Below are 21,245 nucleotides of genomic sequence, written 5' to 3'. Positions count from 1 at the left end.
CAAGCTTGACATACGCCATGATCCACTCGCCATAATAGTAAGGTCGTTCCCCTGTCAGGATCTCCGCATTCGATAAGGCAGCCTTGTGATCTTCAGCATCCGCATCTATCTTCTCCTTTAATCTGAGAATCTCAGCATCCTTACTCTCATTAAGAGCAACGGCGGAAGCAACGTTCACGTTGGCAACAACGACCTCTTTCTCTAGCCTTTTTTATGGTCGCCTTGTCCGCCACCCCTCGGAGTAGATCCACCTCCATAGCGCGTACATGCGTGTAGGCCTATCAAAACAAAGGAGGAAGTAAAAACCAAAATCTCCTCAAGAGAGATCACCCTTTCATCAAAAAATGTGAAAAACAAAAGAAAAATTTACTAGAAGGAGATCCCTTTTACTCATCTTGGCATGGGCTATCCCGGAGAACTTATCCTGGTTCACATGTACTTCTCCAAGTTGACCAAGGGCCTCATCGAGATCGTTGATAACGGACTCGTTCCTCACGGACCCTTTATCGCCATACTTGGCAAGCCAGTATCCACCTAAGTCAGGCTTCACCACCTGTACAAGAATTAAAAGGTCAAAACTAAGATTCATGGCAGGGAAAGGAGAGATGTTAAGGCAAGCATACCTGTTCCTTCTCCATTATATGCTTTTCAGCTCTCATGGCATCCGCCATTAACTTTCCTCCACCAGAAGCTGTGGATTTCTTCTTCTTCTACAGGGGAAGATCCGCAACTTCCTCAGCAGGACGCTTTCCATCACTCTTCTAGGGATCCGCCACCTGCGTATCCTTCTGGGCCTCCAGCTCCTTTTGCTTCTTACGCATCTCTACAAGGGCGCGACTGGCCTCAGACAAACCCTTGACAAGGGAACAATAAAATAATCAAAGTTCAAGGAAGAAACAAGGTTACCCCCATCTAGTTGTGTAAACTTCACGTAAGTAATCTTGTCCCCTTCCCGGCGGATCAGGGGGATGTCATTCATCATAAATTCCAAGGCGTCAGCGTATGTCCAAGCATCCGCCTTGACGCTTTTCATAAGATCCGCCACTTTCTCATCGTTGTCCGTCAATATACGCAAGTCTCCAGCCATGTGCAAAGGTTTGGCATTCCAAACCGACGGAAATCCTAGAGGTTCGCCCTCTTTTATCTTTACAAAGAAAAATCTTTCATCCCAGAGATGGACATTTGACATCTTACCGCAGAAGGGCGAATAAGTCTTGAATTTAGCAAAAGTGTAAAAAGACTCGGCCTTTCATTTCGTTGGTTTGTGAAGAGACCGGAAGATTCGGGGGTTACAGACTACCCCTAGGTTCGAAGCCAAATAACAATCTAGGGCCAAATCTAACCAGCCATTTGGATGCAGCTGACAGACAGTGATCCCAAAGTATTCCAGGATATTCGCCATCATTTTAGGAAGAGGAAGACGGAATCCCCTCTCCACATGACAGCTATAAACGGACAAGTACCCAACGGGCGGACATGCGGGTCGCTGATGAGCAGCCGCCAACTCGGTCTCATAGTTATTGATCCAAGGGTAACGATCCGCCAAATTGGCTAGATCCGAAGCGCTCATACGGGACGAAGTAGACTCCGCCCTAGGCAACTTTTTCCTAAACGGAGTTGAAGGAGAAGCCTCCATTCCGGAAAATCTCCTAGAATCTATCGCCGGAACAGTATGGGTTGCGGCAACGGGAAAGTTCTGAATCCTAACTAAACGAGTTCGATAGCCACTACTCACCGAGTTATACAACTCGGTTAGGTCACAACTAGCAGTACTTTCGGAGGAATTAGAACTCTCGGAAGAGGTAGTCCAGCTAATTATGGTTTCAGAGGAAGTGGTCAAATTAAAGAGTTCTAGACTCGACTCAGAGGAGGAACTCCTAAACATCCAGAAAACAAAGCGAAAAGATTCACTTACATAAGAGTTAGAGGCTTTGAAGATTCTGGACTCCGGAAAAAGCTCTGGAGAAAGTTGAAGCATAATGAAAGAAGAAGACGCAAATGAACTGGAAAGAGAAGAGGGAGACGGAAGAAGGTGTTCGCTCTTCCCTCGAGTAGTGCGCCTATGACACCTGTCACCTAATGTATGGTCTGGAACAGAGTGACCATAAATGCAGTTCATAATGACGGCGTGCGAAGAAGCTCAAAAGCCCTAAAGGACTTCAACGGAACTTAAGGGGGGCTTCTGATAACATCGAGATATTATCCATAGGATCAAAGCGGATATTTACCAAAACGGCAATGTATTGGGAATGCCGGGGAAGCAGTGGCGTATCAAGCAAGTCATCTCTGTGGCGGATCTCTTAGATTCCGCCACACGCTATCCGTAGTCAAACCTACACGAGATCCGCCTACGCGTCTCGATCCGCCCGCCTGAGCCGATTCCCAATAAAGGTAATTAATGAACCGTTAATGAGCTAACGGCCACAGTTAAGAGAGATCCGTAACCGCCATTAATGAGGTATTAATGGAGACTTTCTGGTTACTAGGAGTTACGATCACATGACTATAAATAGCTTGCACCCCAAGCTATTGAGGTACACATTCACTCTATTCCTTAAACCCTACCTTTGTCAATATAGTTTATTCTCCTTATACCATACTAACTTTGGCATCGGAGCTTCCCCCGTCGAACCCAACGACGCCCCCACAGGGAAGAGAATTGATCGGAAATCCATCCCTAGTTATCAAATATATATCAAGTGGTTAAAGTACCAATCAATTTAATAAAATTATCAAAAAAAAAAAAAAAATCCCGAAGCGAAGCAAGGGTGTCTTTCTAGTATCTATTAAATATTGATACAAACTTCAAAATAAAATTTGTATTTAAATGGAGTAAACTAATTTTACCTTCCAACTTCAAAACTTTTATTCATTTCTTAAAGTGGGCGACTATATACCGCACTAAAATTCCGGTTCACCGCCCTGTATTGACCTTTTTGCCCTTCTCATTATTTCAAACATAAGTTTTGAAATTCCAAATCCTCTCAACATCTTTTCCATTCTAAAAAAAACCGACCAAAAACGAGATGGCACGAAGAGGAGGCATCGGCAAAGGATACATGGGTATTACGGTAAGTATTTCCATAAAAAAAATTATCAAAATCGTGAGTAATCGGGCCGAAATTCGGGATTAAAATCCCAGAATTTCGCCTAGGCGGGCGCCGGAATCCATCTCCGCCTACGGTGGAACGCATGAACTATGCGTTCCACCGTAGGTGGAGATGCATAGTGTCGAGCGATCCACCTTAGGGTGGATCGCACGGCGCACGCGCTCCACCGTAAGGCGGAGCGCGCGGCGCATGCGATCCACCTTAGGGTGGATCGCTCGACGTACGCGTTCCACTTAAGGTGGAACGCGTACAACGCATGCGCTCCACCTTATGGTGGGGCGCATGCGCCACCCGTTTGGCCTAAGGGCCAAACATTTGCGGCGCACTGGTTGGCCCTAAGGCCGACTGGTGCGCCGCACCCGTTTGGCCCTTAGGGCAGGTGGTGTAAACCACCCGCCCAGGCCAAAAAGGGGCAAATTTTGAATTTTTTTAAAAAAAATTTGCACGGACCGGGCGTAGGCAAACCCGAACGTATAGAAAAAAAAATTATGTTAAATTGAATATACCTTATAAATAAATAATATTACAGGATAAGGAGGGAGCTGACCCTAGACGCACGTCTTCACGTCCTGTTACTGCATCTGCTCGGCGGGACCGGGAGGAGCAGCAGCGGTTTGTGGCGGACGCCCGGAGGGCACATGCTGCACAGGCGGAGCGTGCTGAGGGACGGGATGAGGCGGCTGGTATAGACATGGACGGGGATGCTTCTATGCATCGTCCTAGTGCTGATACTATCCCCATAGATCATGGCGTTGTGACGAGGGGTCGAGACGGACTATTTTCTTCTACCGCAGCATCTTCTTCTGGTAAGAGAAATTAAAAAATATGTTTATTTGTATTTGTGTTAATCGTGATTATTGAAAAATATACTAAAAAATTAATGTCTACCGTTTGCTGTAATTTCAGGTAGCAGCAAGCGATCGAGGAGTGTAGAGGATGACTGGGTTGTGAAGGACCCCGTCCCCGGGGGTCCATTTGATGGTGCTGTGATCCCGAGCTTTTTGGGACATATTGCATGTGCTATATGGGCCGGTCAGGACAGGGGCGTCCTTAGATGTCATACCAGATCAGGGTATTGCACGAAGCTGAGATTATGGTACAGTGGTTCTTCCCGGACGATTCAGTCGCGTATCGAGTCATCTGGCTTATTCCATTTACCTGGTATTATGCACAGTCACATAGATGCTGCACTGATCACAACATTTGTTGAGCGGTGGCAGCCAGACACGTCATCATTTCACATGCCATTTGGCGAGATGGCCATTTTGATGCATGATGTGTGGGAGATATTGCGCATCCCCGTAGATGGTGCCATGGTGACTGCTGATGCGACTGTTGATGAGCTTAAAGAGTGCGTGATGGATTTGTTTGGGGCGACTCGGGTTGAGTTAGATGCCCGTCATTATGCTTCTGGTGGTATATGAGCCGCTTCCGTCATGGAGCGCTGTGGAGGTGATCGGATTCCTGAGACCCAGGCTATAGCTTGGACGTGGCTGATGCTCGGTTCCACCTTGTTCGTAGACAAGAGTGGTGACCGCATCCGACCTTCTTGTCTATTAGAGGTGCAGGACTCGGCGGCTGGAGCCGTTGGACTTTCTTGGGGATCAGCTGCACTAGCATATCTATACCGTCATCTTGGTATTGCTGCCAGAGGAGATTGCGGGCAGATGACGGGTTGTATGACATTGCTCCAGTCCTGGATTTACGAGTATTTTCCTTGCTTCAGGCCACATCGAGAGGCAGTTACAGTTGACCCGGATCTTCCTAGGGCTTCGTTGTGGCCATCTATATCGATGGAGAAGAGCGATGAGCGGTTGAGAGCATTTCATGCCCGGCTTGATGTGTTGACAGCAGATGAGGTATACTTGCTTTATAATTATAAATACTATTCAATTAAAACAAATTTGTGTATTACTTGTATGTGTTAATGTAATTTTATACATCTGTAGGTCATGTGGATGCCGTATGGCCCTGATGCCATTACTGAGACCCCGAGGACTCTATATTCTGGATGGATACGGTATCGAGATGTGATCGAGCCGTACATGCCGGGGCGATGCCTTCGACAGCTTGGACATGTGCAGACCATTCCTAGACCGATATTGCAGCCTTCTAAGGCTGTTCGCCCGTGGACCAGTTTGAAGTATCATGTAGAGGTGCCAGCTGTGATGGTGCAGGGTATTTGGGACTCTTTTCCCCAGTCGTCCGTCCTTATACTGTCTGTATTCACTCCAGCACATACTCCATCAGATTGTGAGGATCAGTACATGCATTGGTACACCCGTCACTCACACCCTCGTCTACTTCCGGAGATTGTTGCACCCGGACCGGCTGTTTATACTCGCTCGAACAGTGAGATTGTAAGTTATTTTTGGTTTTCTTGACTGGTCTAGTAATGTGAAATGATATTTACTGAAATGTGAAATGATATTAACCTTGTTTTTTGTTCCTTACTTTTTTACAGTGGGTTAGTCGATTATCTGGCTGGGGTGAAACTGTGCTGGATCACATGAGTCATCTGGACGAGGATGCTGCGATTGTATATAGGCAGTCGTTAGAGGAGATTATGGATGCTTGGCATTTGGCCAAGTGAGTTATGACTGTATTTTGTAGTATTTTAGTACTATTTTGACAGAATTTGGTGGATTGATATTTTAGTACTTTTTTGTGGTATGTTTTGTTATTATTGCAAATTTAAGAATACATTAGAACGACATAAACTGCATAAACTGTAAAAATACATTAGAACGACATAAACTGAAAAAAGACATTACAACGACATAAACCGGAAAAAAAGACATTAGTCACTATCTTCTTCGTACACCTGAATGTTTGGTGAAGATGTCGCTGGTACACCTGACTGTATTGCAAGGTATATCTCTTTCTCCTCTGCAATATTCGTCTCATATTCCACAGGAAAAATGTTCTATGGAGCATTTCCTCTATTTCTTGGCCAAACTCGTCCTGGCAGGTAATCGTTCTTTGAAGCGCTGATACTCTGTAGTACTCGAACCTCTAATTTATAGCGATCCCAATTTTTCACGATCGAGTAAGGATAAGTTCGATGAACCTCATGAGAAATTTCAGACTCTGTCCATCTTAAAAAGATGATGGAGTTGAAATTTTTTTTAGGGATGATTCCCCTCTGATTATCACGCAATAGTCTGGCGAACATAGCTTTCCAGTCATCAATAGGCATAAACCACTTCAGAAATGTTTGAATATGACTAGGAATATTTCCTTTATTCAAATTGTTCAACCATTCCTCTAGAGCAAATTCAAAAGGCATGTAATACATATAACATAAGAACCACAGCATGTGTAGTGAGTATATTGGAAACTCACCAGCAGACGGAAGCTTGAAGCAAAACATAAATGGAAATTCAGGATGGAACATTGTTGGACTCACAAATGTCTCTCCATATACACGAATTGCGTAGTATTGATAATCAAGCATCTTCGTCGTGCAATCAGACTTATTCAAAGTTGAAACTATGCTTTTCTCGGGAGGAAAATTAGGGAACTCGTTGGTAAAATCAGATGAAGCCATTTATGTTTGAGAGTTTTCGTTGATCGTAATGTAAAGAGTAAATGTGGATAACTGAAGTAGCAACATTGTTTAATTTTATAGATGGAGAATATAGACGTTGGAATATAGACGTTGGAATATAGACGTTGGAATATAGCCGTTGGAATATAGACGTTGGAACATTACAGAACCACACAAAATTCATCACAATTCACCTGTAACATTACAGAACCACACAAAATTCATCAATATTCACCTGTAACATTACAGAACCACACAAAATTCATCACAATTCACCTGTAACATTACAGAACCACACATAATTCATCAGAATTCACCTGTAACATTATAGAATATCAACCACTAATATCCCCTAAGTTGGGCCAATCTGGTCCACTGTGTCACCCTATCCTGATAGAAGCGCTCCCATCCTACAACGCTTTGGCCTCGGTGCACAAACCACCAGTGTACTATAGGGGGCACCGGAAAGTTAGGCGATAAATTTAAACGTATGTAGTGCTGGCAGTGATTCCCTAAATGAGCTATACAAATCTCACGTGATGGTCTTGTAGCAGTCGATGCGGCATACAATGGTAAGATAGTACCACACAACGCTAATGTGTCCCCACCTGAGAAGCCAAATAACATGATAGCAGAATTGTACATGGTAGCAACCGGCCACAAGTCATCCCAAACGATCATCCAATAATCCGGCGTACAACCTGCACCGTCCCAACTTACTCTACGAAGAGCTGCATCAACAGTATCAACAAACACTCTTTGATACAAACAACGGTTAGCAATTACTTCATTTCGAATGTGATGCCTAACTGTCTGCCACGCTTCTTCGTCACCAAAAATGTAAGTTGCTACCGTACGGAAACCACAATTTTCATCACCTACAACGTCGTAGTATGATTCGACGTATGGTTTAATTATGCCAACTATTTTATCGGAATGTACGAATTCAGAACCATGATACGTTTTTCCATCTGCATTCATGTATATTAGTGTAAAACAACTCTATATTGCAAAAAAGTTATAAAAAAAGTTAGGTTTATCAGATATAATTTACCTGATGAGGCAACATTATGTACCGAGGATGACGAGCTAATTCTGCCACTTCTACCACGACTCCTAGATGAATTAGTAGAACGAGCCCGTCCACGACGAGTTTCATTATATTCCCAAGAACTCGGCATACGTTTTGTGGATTTGCTCACCTTAGGTCGCCCCCGCACGTTAATTTTGACATCGGGTTCGGTGTACTGAGCTTGATCAGGGTGTAGTTGATCATGGATAAACATTGAAATATTACGCATTACGGATGGGTCGGCTTTAGAGACTTAGTCCACTAAGGACTTAAAATATCGCTGCTCCTCGTTCAGATCATTACGCCCGTCATTTTCATCAGTGTGACCATGATTGATTAAAAGTGTTCTCCAAAACACGTGAACACTCTCAGAACTGATCATTTGTTCCAGATCACAAGCTCGTTTCAGTTCACATGCACATGGTATCTTATGCGATGTTCTCAATACACAACCGCAACGCACGTACACTTCATGGCTCAACCCTCTCATACGCTCTAACTCTTGATTCAACAACTGCAGACAATAATGAGAGACTTTGAATACAAGTTGGCTTAATGGGCGTCCGGTGAAAGTGACTGATTGACGAAGCCGCGACTGTTCAAGCATGTACCTGATACGAAGACAAAATTATTATTAGTTAGTGAAATGATACAACCCTAAATGCAAATTCCAAAATCGCAGTAGAAGAAATTGCAAATACCTTATATTGGTTGCTTGTGATTCAATCTGCTTGTGAACCTTCTGCCATACCGTGTCAAGGGACCCAGTTGCCGTATTGAGCCATTGCTTTAGACTAGCATGTTCGCTCTCCACTCGACAAGTAGTTGTGTTACCAAAATGTAGGAACTCCTTTGTCCAAGCAACAACAAACTTCTCCTTATGCACCAACCACGTCTCCTCAACATACGAGATAACTCCTTTGAACCTGCTCATCTTTTCCTTCATCATCATAAGATTGGTCTCGTACTCCTCAATGGTTAATGATTCTAATATTGTTCTCCATTTGCCATTCTTGAATTTAGAGGCAAGGCCTTTATCTCCAATGATTCTATACACACGATCTTCCACATCCTTATTAATATGCCAAGTGCATAGCAAGTGCGCTGCTTGTGGAAAAACTTCTTGTATTGGCTTTAATAACCCAAGCTCCCTGTCACTAACAACAACGGTCGGGTTAAGATCATCCCCAAGCAAAATCTTCAGCCTTTGCAAAATCCAACGATAGCTCCCTTCGGTCTCGTCTTTAACAATAGCATACGCTATCTTGAAGTTATTATTGCATGGCGTCATCCCAACAATCTCAACAAACGGCATTTTGTACTTGTTTGTTTTGTACGTTGAATCAATGCCGATGTACCAGTGGTAAGTCCTGAACATATCAACTGACTCTGGATGTGCCATGAACACATGCGTTATCACACCTGAATCAGCCTGTGTGTAATTGACATATTTGTTCTCCACAGCAATATGGTAGAATTGACTAGCCAGGTCTCTACCTTCAAACGCGTCCCTCCTCATTTTGTCCTTGTAATTATATATGTGTTTAATTACTGAGTTGTCCTCTGGGTGTTTTTCTTTAACTGCTGCTAAAATAGCACAAGGCTTTGCTTGAGCTGAAGACATATCACGCACAATTTGTTTAGATGCGATACTAAGTCCGCTCATTTGCCGACTTCCCTCTGGATACATACGCATTGTATGGTTATGCATTCCAGTTAACCCAGCCTTAGCCTTTATCCCCCATCCCGAAAGGTCTGCATGTTGATAGGCTTTAATCTGAAATTTACATCGGCACGCTTTAGTTTTACTTTTCCTAATTGCAGGATCTTCATCATTTTTCACAACACCTCTATATCGTTCACCCCGTGAACAGCGCAACAACTTCTGTTTACCCCCATTTTTGTGCGAAGATATTACAAGCTCAAACCCATTCTGAATAGCTATCTTTTTTGCCCAATCAATAGCATCCTGACTGGAGGGGAAAACGGTATCCGTTATAAAACGCGAACTATAATCAATGTTATCGGGGTTCCAATCTTCTATCGGTACCTGAATATACGAAAAATTTACATTAAAATTACAAAAAAAAAAACTTCGGGCCTATTTCTCCCGTTCGAAATTAGTTCGGGGCAATTTCTGTCCACTTTTTCCTGAACGGGCAGGCTACCCGTTCCACCATAGGTGGAAACGGGCAGCGCGTACTGCCCGTTCCAAAGGTGGAACGGGTGGCGCGTACCACCCGTTCCATGGGTGGAGCGGGTGGCGATTACCACCCGTTCCTTAGGCCGATCGGGTAGTTCATCCGATCGGCCTAAGGAACGGGTGGTAATCGCCACCCGCCCAGGCAAAATTCGAATAAAAAAAAATAAAAAAATGATTAATAACGTTTTTAATTCTCGTAATATTACCTCGTGTTCGAACTCATTGTCTTCGGGAATGTTTTGATCCATTTTTTTCAAATCCGGGATTTGTGCTCGGGAGAGAAAACTAGAGAGAGTTTTTAAGGTTTTAGGGGGAAAAAAGTGGCAAGGGTAAAATGGTCAAAACAGTGCGGTGAAACGGAAATTAAGGGCGGTATTTAGCAATACCCTTTCTTAAATGATGCCAAGAGTCGCCTAGCCTTTGACATTTCATTTATACAACCTTTGGCCCAACCATAAAGTTTTCCTAAAAATAATAAAGTTTTCATGACAACGTGACGCAGCATCATTGGTTCGTAGATTTAGTGGCATTTCCCTGCCAGATTTAAAGGAGATGCGATTCTTACTTTTGAAACTTGGAAGATAATTCCCTATAGTTGGATGCAGCCTGTTTCTCTCTATCTACGTGGTATATTCCGATTGGGTGGATTATGTAGTGAGGAAATTGTAAATTGCAGGAGATCCGCCCTCCATTTCCATACAGAGACTCTTCCTGGTCTGATGTCTGAACCAGTATTATTTCCATTCTAGATGAGCGCGGCACGCAGCCCTAAATAGTTGGTCACCACACGCTTCTCTCTTTCTTAAATCATCAATCAAAACGGCCATGAATAGTTGCTGTTAGTTCTCTTTATCTCTCTTTCTTGCAACCCATTTCTCCTCTCTCTTTCTGTGTGATCAAAATCCTTATCTTCAGTTTGTTTATTTTCTGCTTTTTTATGTGAATATCGTCATGTATATAACAGGTTCTTCCTCAACCGCTGCGCTCATCAGAGCGTCAAGGGCTAGGTTTTCCTCTTCGTTTTCTCGGACTTCTACTTTCTCTTCTTCTCCTCTTCCTAAATGCACTCCTCACACTCTGCCCATTGGTATTCAGCGCCGATCTCTTAGCTTTTCAGCTGCCGTCCGATCCTTCCGTTCTTCTGTCCCTCGCTGGAGCCACGGTGTAGATTGGCGCTCTCCTGTTAGTCTGCGCTCGCAGATCACTCCCGTGGTCGAACAATTCCAGCGAAAGATGGCTACTATGGGTATAGTGATATTAATTTCCTATAATTTTGGATTTTTTTTTTTTAAATGTTTCGGAGCTTGATTTGTTCTCCTTTAGAATCTGAATATTAATTACTTTCATTTATGACACTGTTATTTATGGCCTTTTGAAATGATTGATGTAGATAGATTACTTAGGGAAAATCAGTTAAAGGAGGATAAATTGCGTTTACTGTTTTTGGTGTTTGGAAGAACTGGAAGGTGCTTTTTTATTCAATTAATCTGGGAGCTCAATGCTTGACTTTTAGTTACACTGAGTTGCAAAGAGAGTTATTATCTTTGTATTTTACTGTCTATATATATCTTTGATAGAGATTTTCTGATTGTTCTATTTGAATATGCATTTCTTTTAGATATTTTATGGCTCTTATGTCATTTTTAATCGCATATACGTCTGACTCTGAGAATGAATAAAATAAAAATAGAAAACCACAGGAACACTATGCCAGAAAGAATCAATTAATTGCTTCCTCTTAATTTCGAATTATAGCACCAGATCATACGTACTCAATATTCTTTTGTTTGATTTTCAGCTTCTGAACATCCATTCAAGGGAATTTTCACAACTCTCCCCAAGCCAGGTGGTGGCGAGTTTGGGAAATTCTACAGTCTGCCTGCTCTAAATGATCCAAGGATTGGTAAGTCTCTACATTCTCTTGCAGAAAATGCAATAAATACATTTTTCATATATTTTTCTCTCTCTGCTATGCGTTATATATAAGACCTCATTCTATTGCCAATGTGTTGTTTATAGAATAGGTTGGCCTGTTGGATAACATCATGACAATTTCAGCTGGTTCTGTTGGATAACATCATGACAATTTCAGCTGGTTTTTGTTTTCCTCCCGCTTTTTAATCACTTAAAAGTTGGTTGTTCTGTAGATATGTTCGACTTCACACAAATGGTTTCACTGTCTTGAGAAGCCTATAGTTCAATAGCTAAAAATTGATTAAAATTGAATATTATAATTATCAAAACAACATTTGTCATGATTTGATATTGTTGGTGCATGTTTATGATCATAACAGATAAGCTGCCCTATTCAATCAGAATCCTTCTTGAATCTGCAATTCGCAATTGTGACAACTTCCAAGTCACAAAGGAAGATGTTGAGAAAATCATTGACTGGGAAAATTCATCTCCAAAACAAGTTGAAATTCCCTTCAAGCCTGCCCGTGTTCTCTTGCAGGTGCAATATAAAACCTGGTGAATCTTGTTACAATCAGAATTAAGTTTGTCCTCTTTTTTGAATCTTGCTCTTCTTTACCAGGATTTTACTGGAGTTCCAGCTGTTGTCGACCTCGCTGCTATGCGTGATGCCATGAGCAAACTTGGTGGTGATTCCAACAAGATAAATCCATTGGTATGTATGATGTTTTTCATGCAAATCAATAAGAGCCCTTCCTTTTCAATGAGTGGTGCAACAAATTTTATATTGGATTGATCTAACTATTGTCTTGATAGCAAATGTATGCATCTTAGTCCTAAAACTGTATGTCAATGAATTTGCATCTTATAAATTCTTCTAACATGCGTATAGGGATTGATGTGCCATCTTCAATCTATTGCTGCATCAGGGTACATGATTATTAGTAGTTGGTAACATTAGAGTGATTATTTTTACTCTGTGCTTATGGATATGAAATCAATTGAATATGTCATATTGTCATGTAAGATTGTCCTTTGTTACTTATAGCCAGGCTTAATTGATTATATCCCAAACTGACTTTGGTTGCAGGTTCCTGTAGATCTAGTTATTGATCATTCGGTTCAAGTTGATGTCACAAGATCAGAAAATGCTGTTCAGGCAAATATGGAGCTTGAATTTCAGAGGAATAAGGAGAGATTTTCTTTTCTTAAATGGGGTTCCTCTGCTTTCCAGAATATGCTTGTAGTCCCTCCGGGTTCTGGAATTGTGCATCAGGTATGTGAAACAACTCAACTCTGTAAAAGTGCATTAAATGCCTTTAATATTTGATTTTTTTATTGGTGTATATCTCTGCTTTATTTCTTACGTATTTTCAACATTATGCTGGAAATGTTTTATTTGACCGTTGATAAATGGTCAAGAAATGTAATATTGGGTTACTTTTAGCTTCCATATAGTCTTTTAGCCTTCATGATCCTGAAATAGTGCCTGAATTGACTTGATCGAATTTCAGGTGAATCTTGAATATCTTGGACGAGTTGTTTTCAATACAGATGGTATACTCTACCCTGATAGTGTGGTTGGTACTGATTCCCATACAACCATGATTGATGGGCTTGGAGTTGCTGGCTGGGGAGTTGGAGGTATTGAAGCGGAAGCTGTGATGCTTGGCCAGGTAATTAATGCATATACAAACCAGAATAATTGATACACCTTTGTCCTTTAAAAAGGCAAACACTTGTTTAAACAATATTGGCACTTTAGACCCACACACACATGAACATGAATGCACAAGTAAATATGTTTGCATCTATGTAGAGATTTTATAGGATGATAGGATCAAAGTGCAACTACTTTGTATTCATGCCATGCAGTTGTAGAGTTAGTTCATATAGCTCTTGGATGCAACATCCATTCAATATTTATATGCTTTATGTGCTTATGCACAATTCAATACATGCAAGTTGTGTAGTTTTGTTTCTCTGCTTTATGTGCCTTTAGTACAAACTCACTAAATTTTTCCCTTTAGAATAGCAGCAAGCTGGTTCCTTATGTATAACCCTCCTACATTTATGGATCACAAGCTGATCTTATGAATCTTCATTGGCATATACTTTGTTTGAGATTTATGCTTTAGTTTTGGTTCCCAATGTTTTGATAATTTCTCTTTCACAGCCAATGAGCATGGTCTTGCCTGGTGTGGTTGGATTCAAGTTATCTGGAAAATTACGCAATGGTGTCACTGCCACCGATTTGGTTTTGACCGTGACTCAAATGCTGAGGAAGCATGGCGTTGTTGGCAAATTTGTTGAGTTTTATGGTATTTGGTTCAATTTGCCCTAACTGAATTATCTTTCAATTTGTTTTCTTCATGGTCTTCATGTCTGTTTTGTCCTTGCAGGTGATGGTATGGGTAAGCTGTCATTGGCTGACAGGGCCACTATAGCTAACATGTCACCCGAATATGGTGCAACCATGGGGTTCTTCCCTGTGGATCATGTTACTTTACAATATCTGAAATTGACTGGTAGAAGTGATGAAACTGTGAGTATCACTCTTTTTCATGTATGTAATATAAAAGTTAAGAATGCTTGTTGACTTGTGTTTTCCCTTAGGTGGCAAGGATAGAAGCATATCTTCGTGCCAATAATATGTTTGTTGACTATAATGAGGTAAGTGCTGTCTTCTTTTCTTCTCCTGCTATCCTTCTAAGTGTTTGATGCAAGCTGCTGAATTTTGTCTCATCCGTTAGTGAACTTCTCCTTTACCAATAATTTCAGCCTCAACAAGAAAGAATGTATTCATCATATTTGCAATTGGACCTTGCTGATGTTGAACCCTGTATATCTGGGCCAAAGAGGTACTTTCAACTTTTTATCAGCTTGTTCATAATGCTATTGCTTCTTGAGGCTCTGTTTTTTTCATGAGAAATAACTTCCGTTGGAAAAGTATTTTCCAAGAAAATCATTTTTTGTTTGTTTGTTTGTACTGGTTGGAGTATGATTGTAGAAAAGAATTATGGTAGATGAAAGAAATTAATGTTATTCTCACTTGGAAAATAACTTCCCCATTGTTAAATAGGAAGTTATTTTTCCTTACTTCTGGTAGATTTTCCTTTGATTTAATTTCCTTTTGAGTCGCAACACTAAAAAAATGAGGAAAATACTTTCTAGAAGAACATTTTCCAGCAAACTAAGCCTTTATGCATTTTTTTTTCTTATGAATTATGGTAAATGCAAGTATAACCACTCTTCTTTGCAGACCTCATGATCGGGTTGCATTGAGAGAAATGAAGGCTGATTGGCATTCTTGTCTCGATAACAAAGTTGGTTTCAAGGTCTGTTTTGGGATTTTGCTGTTCATTTTTTAATAAATAATTTTTATATTGTACATTTTACAATTTACATACATAGATACATTTGTAGACAAACAGACTTTTCTTATATGTAAATGATTAATGGCTTATAAATTGCAAAAATAGCATCATATGATTCCAATCTTAAACTGTTAATTACAAATTATTTTATTCTTTTAAAAAAAATCTCTATTCTGGAGAATTAAACTCTCGCTACTGACTGAATTGAATTGAAACAAACAAAATAGTTGGTTTCATTTTCATATGTACATAATTTGGTTTTCTCAAATTTTCAAAGTCAAACAAATATGCTATGCTCTGCTCTGCTTAATAAGTTCTTTTGTGTAGTTATACTTTTATACTCCCTCGGGTTCAAAATAATTGTCACATTTTGAAAAAAAATCTTATTTCATATTATTTGTCCGCTTTAGTTTTCAAGGAAACTTTCCCTATTTTACCCTTATTAATGAGTTTAATATTAACTGCACTTTTTGCAATTTAAGTTTTCAATGTATGAACAGTGGTCCAGTTTAACGAGTGGCACAAAAAAATGAGGATTATTAACAAAGAGAGATAAGGGGTATTTTAGTCTATCTTCCATCAATTTAATGCAAATCAATCATTTCCTTAATATGTGTGATTTGGTCAAACGTGACAATTATTTTGAAATGGAGGGAGTGTTATGCATATGAAGGTTCTGCAAGTTGAAAAATTGATTGCAAATGCCAAATAAAGGAGCAAGGTTTTCTGGTCTTCAATGTTTAGGGTTTTCGTACCTTACAGTCACTACCTTGTCTGAGTTTTTGATGTGTGGCATTATCTAGTAGTTTCCTTCATAAAGGGATGTTCTAATGCATTAAATTCAACCAGGATTATTAAATTTCTAGAATGGTTAACAGGACAGTGACCTGTTGGTGCGATTCCAATTATGAACTCTGTTTATTGATTTTCTCTAAATTAGGTGGCATTGCTTCTAAGTTTTTCTGGCTATGCAGGGTTTTGCTGTACCAAAAGAAGCACAGGACAAAGTAGCAAAGTTCTCGTTCCATGGACAACCAGCTGAGATGAAGCATGGCAGTGTTGTGATTGCTGCAATTACAAGCTGCACAAACACATCAAATCCTAGCGTCATGCTTGGTGCTGGTCTTGTTGCCAAAAAGGCTTGTGAACTGGGTTTACAGGTTAGATACATCCAAATTATGTTAATTTCTTTAATACCCTTTATCTCCTTCCGCTGGATATCTTGGGTTATTTCTTGGCTCATTGAAAGAATTAAAAAAAGTAACATAGGCCTCTACTTCTTTCTCATAGTGTGGTAAATGATTTTCACCAGGTCAAGCCATGGATAAAGACAAGTCTTGCTCCTGGTTCTGGAGTTGTTACAAAATATTTACTCCAAAGGTATTTCATATGATTTGCTCAATTTTTATATAAGAGTTTATACAATTTAATGTCCAGCAAATATTCAGGAGTTAGTTTTATTGTTGATTTTGTCAATTTGGTCAAACCTTTCAGTTGTGGCTGGTTGAGGGAGTGGGTGAATTTTCTCCAAATGCAGCCTATGCTGCTCCCTTAAGCAGCAAAGGAACTTTATTACCATCATCTCTTTGTAGTACTGCTAAATTTGAAATGCTAATTCTTTTTTCATTATTGATAAATATTAATGGCAACTTAATAATAGTAGTCTTTAGGGACTAGGTTATCTCATATTAATGTTTAGAATTTAGATACTATGTTATCTCATATTATAGCCATTGCATATTTTTTAATTGTTATTATTTTTTGACTTTTTATAATCAATAAATGCTCAAATATCTATTGGGGGTATTCTTACCTACATGGAACCAGTTCTGCGACCTTAGATATATAATTTTTTGGAGTACACGGAAGAGAATGGCTTTAATAGAGAATTAAAGCAGTATGTTTGAAATGGAGAAGTGTAGAAAGGGAAAGGGTGTATGTTCCTTGATAGAAATACACCTATAAAACTAAATGGGAAGTTTTATAGAATAATTATTTGATCAATATTGTTTTATGGAAGTGAGAATTGAGTTTTAAGAATACATTGAAAAAATAAGTGTTATGATGTTGAGATGAAAAAGGGGGTTTAGGGTTTGGACAAGATAAAAAGACTCGATCAATAAATGTGTTTTGCCTTTCAAAATTAGTAATCTAGTAACTGACTTATGTTAACTTCTAGTCTTTAATTGAAAAAAATAATTGAAATCAACACTTTAATCCTCAACCTTTGTCAAGTATACTACACTTTAATTCCTAAAACCTTGAAAACTTAATAGGGACTTGATAGCTGATTTTCAAGTGGTTGGCAGTTAGGTATTTTGAAAGAAAATCTCAGGGTACCTTTGCAGCTTACGTTAGGAAAAAAATGAAAAGAATATACTTTGTTTTGCTTTATATTTGATTATCTGCCCCCAATATTTCTGTGTTTCAATATTGACTATTTTTTTGTGTGTAATGCAGTGGGCTACAAAAATATTTGAATCAACAGGGCTTCCACATTGTTGGATATGGCTGCACAACATGCATTGGGAACTCCGGAGATTTGGATGAATCAGTTGCTTCTGCTATTTCAGAGAACGGTAACAAATTCTGAGCCTTCTTTTTATTTCTTTTGCTATCTCAGAGAATGGTACTCTTTAACATAGTTGTGTGCCCATAATTTCTATAGTCTAGTCTCTCTATCTTGATCTGTAATTATCTAAGCAAGGGATGTGTCACTGCACAACTCAAATGGGTTTAACTTGTACGAGTTAACATTTTTTCTTTGGTTAATGTATTGCCGTCTCTCTCTCTCAGATGTTATTGCAGCAGCTGTGCTTTCTGGTAATCGGAATTTTGAAGGGCGAGTTCATGCCTTGACAAGAGCTAACTACCTTGCTTCGCCTCCTTTGGTGGTCGCCTATGCTCTTGCTGGCACGGTATGCTACTTTTTAACTTTCTTTGGCCAAATCTTTTGTTGTTTTGTCAGCTAAAGCTGGAAGTACTGTTTTAGTGACCATTAATTATATTTGGCATGTTCTGCCCTTTGGTATCGTAGCCTAATTTTAAATCACATAATTTTCTAGAGTAATTTGCATCTTAGTTTTCTGTAGGAGCAGAATTGGCATATTGAAGATCCTTTATTGTTTATAATGTTATTTTATTTGCTGACTTGTTGCATAATCAATCTAATATTGATTTATGATCCAGGTTGACATTGATTTTGACAAGGAGCCAATTGGAACAGGGAAGGATGGTAAAGATATTTACTTCAGGGATATCTGGCCGACTACAGAAGAAATTGCTGAGGTATGCAGTCCGAGGATGCTTTTTCCAGACCTTGAGATTGAAATATACTGACTTGGGTTATAATACTGTACAGGTTGTTCAATCTAGTGTATTGCCTGATATGTTCAGAAGCACTTATGAGGCTATCACGAAGGGAAATCCTATGTGGAATGAACTAACAGTACCAGCTAAAACTTCATACTCATGGGACCCTAATTCTACCTACATTCATGATCCCCCATACTTCAAGAGCATGACACTGAGCCCTCCAGGAGCACATGGAGTGAAGGATGCCTACTGCTTACTGAACTTTGGGGATAGTATCACAACAGATCACATCTCTCCTGCAGGAAGCATCCACAAGGACAGTCCTGCTGCCAAGTTCCTCCTTGACCGAGGAGTGGATCGCAAGGACTTTAACTCCTATGGAAGTCGACGTGGAAATGATGAAGTGATGGCTAGGGGAACTTTTGCTAACATTCGCATTGTTAACAAACTTTTGAACGGGGAAGTGGGACCAAAGACTGTACACATTCCTACTGGAGAGAAACTTTATGTATTTGATGCAGCAACAGTAAGCCACTCGTATATGGCACTGTACAGTTCTAATGCTTTATTTCTTTCCCAAATCTTTTGCTGCTCAAGGAGACACATGATCATCATATTTTAGTTTTATTATTTATTTTCAATTTTTAAAGAACGATTAACTGGGGTTGATTGCTCCTAATCACTTTACTATTTCAGAAGTACAAGACTGCTGGACATGACACTATCATTTTGGCTGGAGCTGAATATGGAAGTGGAAGCTCCAGGGATTGGGCTGCCAAGGGTCCTATGTTGTTGGTGAGTCTTTGATTTCTTCTTAAACAAAACATTCTCTTATTATTAACTCATCCCATTTATAGATTTTGGTCTCTTGGCCTTGGTTTACCTTTCTGATTAAATTGAAAATTTGACAGGGAGTTAAAGCTGTGATTGCTAAAAGTTTCGAAAGAATCCATCGCAGTAATTTGGTGGGAATGGGAATTATACCACTTTGTTTCAAGCCTGGTCAGGATGCAGATACACTAGGATTAACGGGACATGAACGGTATACCATAGACCTCCCAAGCAACATTAGCGACATCAGGCCTGGACAAGACGTGACTGTCACGACTGATAATGGAAAGTCTTTCACTTGCACAGTTCGCTTTGACACTGAGGTATCCAACTATTTCTCATCTCTATATTTCCCGGACTTGAGTTTGATAGTAAGAACGTAGGTCCAATCTGCACAATGCTTCTTATTAGCTGATGAGAATAACAGAAAGAAATCGTGAATGATATATTATGGGAAATCTTACCCTTTCAAGTACGCTTGCCAATGGAGTGGGTAATACCCATATCCATTGAGTCCCTCCCCATTGAGGTCGGGGAATCCCCAATACCCATTTTCATAGGGTCAGGAATGGGAAAGAAAATGATTCCCATTCTTGAGAATGGGTCGGGGATCGTTATAGCTATTCCTACCCCATAGGGAACCCCCAACCCATTACCATTAGGTTAATCATGGAGATATCCATGGGTATTACGTATTAATATATAATATTAATATTATATAGCATATTTTCTAGCATTTACTAATTAATTTGATAAATTTAACATATTAATTACACCTTCAAATTGAAAATATGAATATATTTTATACAAACCAAAATTTTAAACTTGAATAAAAAAACCACAACTTAAAATATAGGTAATTTCATCTTTAAATTTTATATGAAATGCTAGAAAAAGTTTGAATATTTATAAAAAATATATGTTTTTCATTTTTATTGTGAGTTTTTATAATAATTGTTGTCTAACTATTGTAATTAGCAAATTGAATAAATACTAAGTATTAATTTAGAAAAATAACAAAATCGGGCAGATAGGGATACCCCATTACCCATTAAAGGCGGGGATGAGGAATAACCATTACGAATGGGGATGGGAATGGAATAGCTCGCCCCATCCCTAATCCGCACAAGTCTACTTTCAAGGAATATAACACGTGAAATATGAGAGTTGCACAGATGGTTGATATTATGAAATTATTGTTTGAAAACCAGGTGGAATTGGCTTATTTCAACCACGGAGGGATTCTTCCATATGTTATCCGCAACCTGACGAAAGAGTGAAGCAGTTGGTTGTTTGGCAGCGGCATTTCATCATGCGAAAGGAATAAAATTTTTAATAATAGGAAAAGAAGATTCCCTTTCATTGACGGGCAATTTTTATTTTTATTTTTAATAGCACGTTAAACCAAATATTCAATGAAAGATCGTCGGGATATATTTTTGGTGTTTACTTGAATCTCATTGTGAATCCATGATTATGGATATCTGATTTTGTTAATGTAATTCTTGTTTATTCCTGTAGAAATGTTTCATTAATCCAGATGTATTAAATGCAAAAGTAATTTTTGCCAAGAGAAATAATCTGCTTGCTATAAGTATTCTATGCTTTAATGTGCTGAACACTGATACTATTTAGACCTACAGGTTGTGCCTTAGGTATTGATGAATGTGTATCTGAGTTTGCTACTGAGTGTTTGAATCTGAGGTTAGACCTGTAAAGAAGAGCAAGAGGTCAGAGAGGGGTCTGAGTCCGGTGAACATGCTCCGATCCCTAAGTCAGTCAGTAGGTGTAGGAAGGTTTGAGGGATAAAGGCTACCAGTGAGATAGTAGTTTTAAAATATCTTTCATTATGATCATATCTCCTTATTTATAA

The 21,245-nt window shown here is 39.6% G+C and overlaps 1 protein-coding gene across 1 annotated transcript; it reads left to right on the top strand.

The window, feature by feature from the left end:
* The first annotated feature begins 10,540 nt into the window (after positions 1–10,540).
* On the top strand, positions 10,541–20,929 carry LOC136230070 (aconitate hydratase, cytoplasmic). The gene is made up of 21 exons (XM_066019006.1): positions 10,541–10,773; positions 10,900–11,181; positions 11,734–11,838; positions 12,230–12,390; positions 12,472–12,564; positions 12,940–13,125; positions 13,364–13,525; positions 14,026–14,170; positions 14,252–14,394; positions 14,466–14,522; positions 14,631–14,710; positions 15,112–15,187; positions 16,201–16,386; positions 16,539–16,606; positions 17,687–17,805; positions 18,023–18,144; positions 18,416–18,514; positions 18,588–19,067; positions 19,238–19,336; positions 19,453–19,695; positions 20,584–20,929. Exons 1-21 carry the CDS (start codon positions 10,761–10,763, stop codon positions 20,650–20,652), a joined length of 2,988 nt encoding a protein of 995 aa, XP_065875078.1. The 5' UTR covers positions 10,541–10,760; the 3' UTR covers positions 20,653–20,929.
* Positions 20,930–21,245: the final 316 nt, after the last annotated feature.

The sequence above is a fragment of the Euphorbia lathyris genome, chromosome 5, assembly GCF_963576675.1.
Source record: "Euphorbia lathyris chromosome 5, ddEupLath1.1, whole genome shotgun sequence".
NCBI classification, from domain to species: domain Eukaryota; kingdom Viridiplantae; phylum Streptophyta; class Magnoliopsida; order Malpighiales; family Euphorbiaceae; genus Euphorbia; species Euphorbia lathyris.
This window is presented reverse-complemented; position numbering and strand designations above follow the sequence as displayed.